This window comes from Limulus polyphemus, unplaced genomic scaffold, assembly GCF_000517525.1.
Source record: "Limulus polyphemus unplaced genomic scaffold, Limulus_polyphemus-2.1.2 Scaffold934, whole genome shotgun sequence".
NCBI lineage: Eukaryota > Metazoa > Arthropoda > Merostomata > Xiphosura > Limulidae > Limulus > Limulus polyphemus.
The window spans coordinates 280,887-283,050 of record NW_013666544.1 but is presented as its reverse complement, the minus strand read 5'-3'; the positions used below and the strand labels follow the sequence as shown (position 1 = coordinate 283,050).

Sequence of the window (2,164 nt, the reverse complement as noted above, 5' to 3'; positions counted from 1 at the left end):
ATTTATATAAATAATCAATTTGTAAATTGGTTTCCTAGCCTTGGAAGTCGCGTGAAAGAAAAGAAAATGTACAATTTTCACTTGTATTTTTTAACAATGTCTGTATTGTATCTTTTTTGCTATATTTATACATAACGTGCTGTGCATTAATTTCGTTATATTCATAACTACCTTTATCTTGGACAAGGAATTTATAGCAGAACAATGTATTTGACAGCTTAAAATAAAATGAATGAGGCGATTTAATTCGAGCTAAAAGCTTCTTCGTTCAAAGAAGAACCATTTAAACTTTGCACGAGCTTCACTGAAAATAAGAGCGTCAAGACTGACGACTGAAACTACAGAGAAAATAATAGCAGTTAATTTAAGATTAAACCGTTTACTATTTATTGACACTAAAGTTATTAATGATTTTTAATTGTATTATAGCAAAATGACAGAGGCATGCATAAAGTGAGAATGACACAAACTTGTAGTTCTACAGCACCCTTGGAGAGCAAAGTTAAAAGGGTTCTGGGAATGTTTTGGACTTTTTTACAAAACGCACGAAGCAATTAGTTTTTAGACACAAATGTATGGTTATACAATACACTTACGCAATAATTTGCTTCCCGAAGAAATAAAAAAAAAGATTGAATTTTTTATTGACTACCAAATTGTTCAAAACACCTGCTTACACCCATTTTCTCTCTTTCTTTATATATCTGTATATGTGGGTGTATATATGTGCTTATATAGGTACCTTATCTGCTTGCAGATTTTCGGGAACATTGAGTTTGGCAGAGTCTGGAAATTCTGGAAGTAAAGTTCCAGTTCTTGACGCTAGGGAATATTTTCTAGTAAAGCCACCCTGTGAAGACAATGAAAAGAAAAACATTACGCTTACGAAAAACAATCGCAGTTTCTGTGAACAGTAATATGTGAAGATTAAATATGTTTTCAATTCTAGCTGTTCTTGGAGGCAGCATTTAACATTTGTCTTGAAACTTTTCATAAAATAAAATAAAAAGACTTACCTCGTTTTTCAGTTTGGCTCCAGAAAACCTGAAGAAGAAAAACATCGTTTATACAAAAGTTCCCAGACTAAAACAAATAGTTAAACCTAATCATGCTTAGAAATGTCACTGGAAAATACAGGTACGTAGAAATGTGCATAAACTGCGGGTTAATATGTGAAATACTGACTTAACCTAAAGAACTTTAGTACAGCAAAAAATAATTAAAATATAAAGTTTAACTGTAAATAGTTAAAATATAGTGAAGCCGTTAACGGCTTCCACTTAAAGAAAAGCAAAAAAAAAAAGAAAAAAGAAAAAAACACCCCATATTTCGACGTGTCTATTTCGTATTCAGGAATAACTGAATTCAGGTTTCAAAGTTTACAAGTCATGCGATATTTTGTCCTACGTTATTTTCATAACTAACTGTCCATCCTTTACAGTAGGTCACGTCATATACCATTATAATGACCAGCTGGGCCTTCATCTCTGTTTAATACAAGTTTTTCTTGTTTAAATTTTACTATATCTAACGATTCTTGGATATTTTTAGCAGTCAAATTGTTAGATTGAGCTGCAGTTACAGTTTTATCCCAGTATCAAAATTACACAAGTTACGATCATTCATAATTAACTTTGGTATATATACTACATAAAAGAAAGATAGGAATTTCTAATATTACAGTTATAAGAACAACAAGAACAAAAACACTGATGAATAACATCCTTATTTCATTATTATCCGAACTTGATCATCAGTCACGTGATATAAAATGTTACTGATTGGCTGTTCGGCCTATATTACGTACAGTGGTTTCACACAGTCTGGTCTCACGTATCACTTTGAAGTAGAAACCAAAGTTATCTTAAAGAGTCCCATAGCTAAACCTGAGAAATACAGGCTTTTCGATGTTTCACACGGCCAATCACACTTGAGAATTGAATACAAATGTCTGAAATTGTCTTTAAGAAAATGTAAAACCGCTTCTAAACCAGTAGTAAAGCTGTTCCAGTACCTGGACAGAGTATATCATCCATAACACAAAAACCGCTTCTAAACCAGTAGTAAAGCTGTTCCAGTACCTGGACAGAGTATATCATCCATAACACAAAAACCGCTTCTAAACCAGTAGTAAAGCTGTTCCAGTACCTGGACAGAGTATATC

At 32.5% G+C, this 2,164-nt stretch overlaps 1 protein-coding gene across 1 annotated transcript in view; it reads right to left on the bottom strand.

Annotated features, from left to right (window-relative positions):
• The window catches only part of LOC106461322 (DNA-binding protein RFX6-like), a 75,423-nt gene that overhangs the window by 21,904 nt on the left and 51,355 nt on the right, over window positions 1–2,164 (bottom strand). The window contains exons 6-7 of the mRNA XM_022388194.1: window positions 1,017–1,044; window positions 743–850 (exon numbers count right to left, since the gene is read on the bottom strand). Of these exons, the coding sequence (XP_022243902.1) occupies window positions 743–850; window positions 1,017–1,044 (136 nt within the window). The remainder of the gene's footprint in view (window positions 1–742; window positions 851–1,016; window positions 1,045–2,164) is intronic.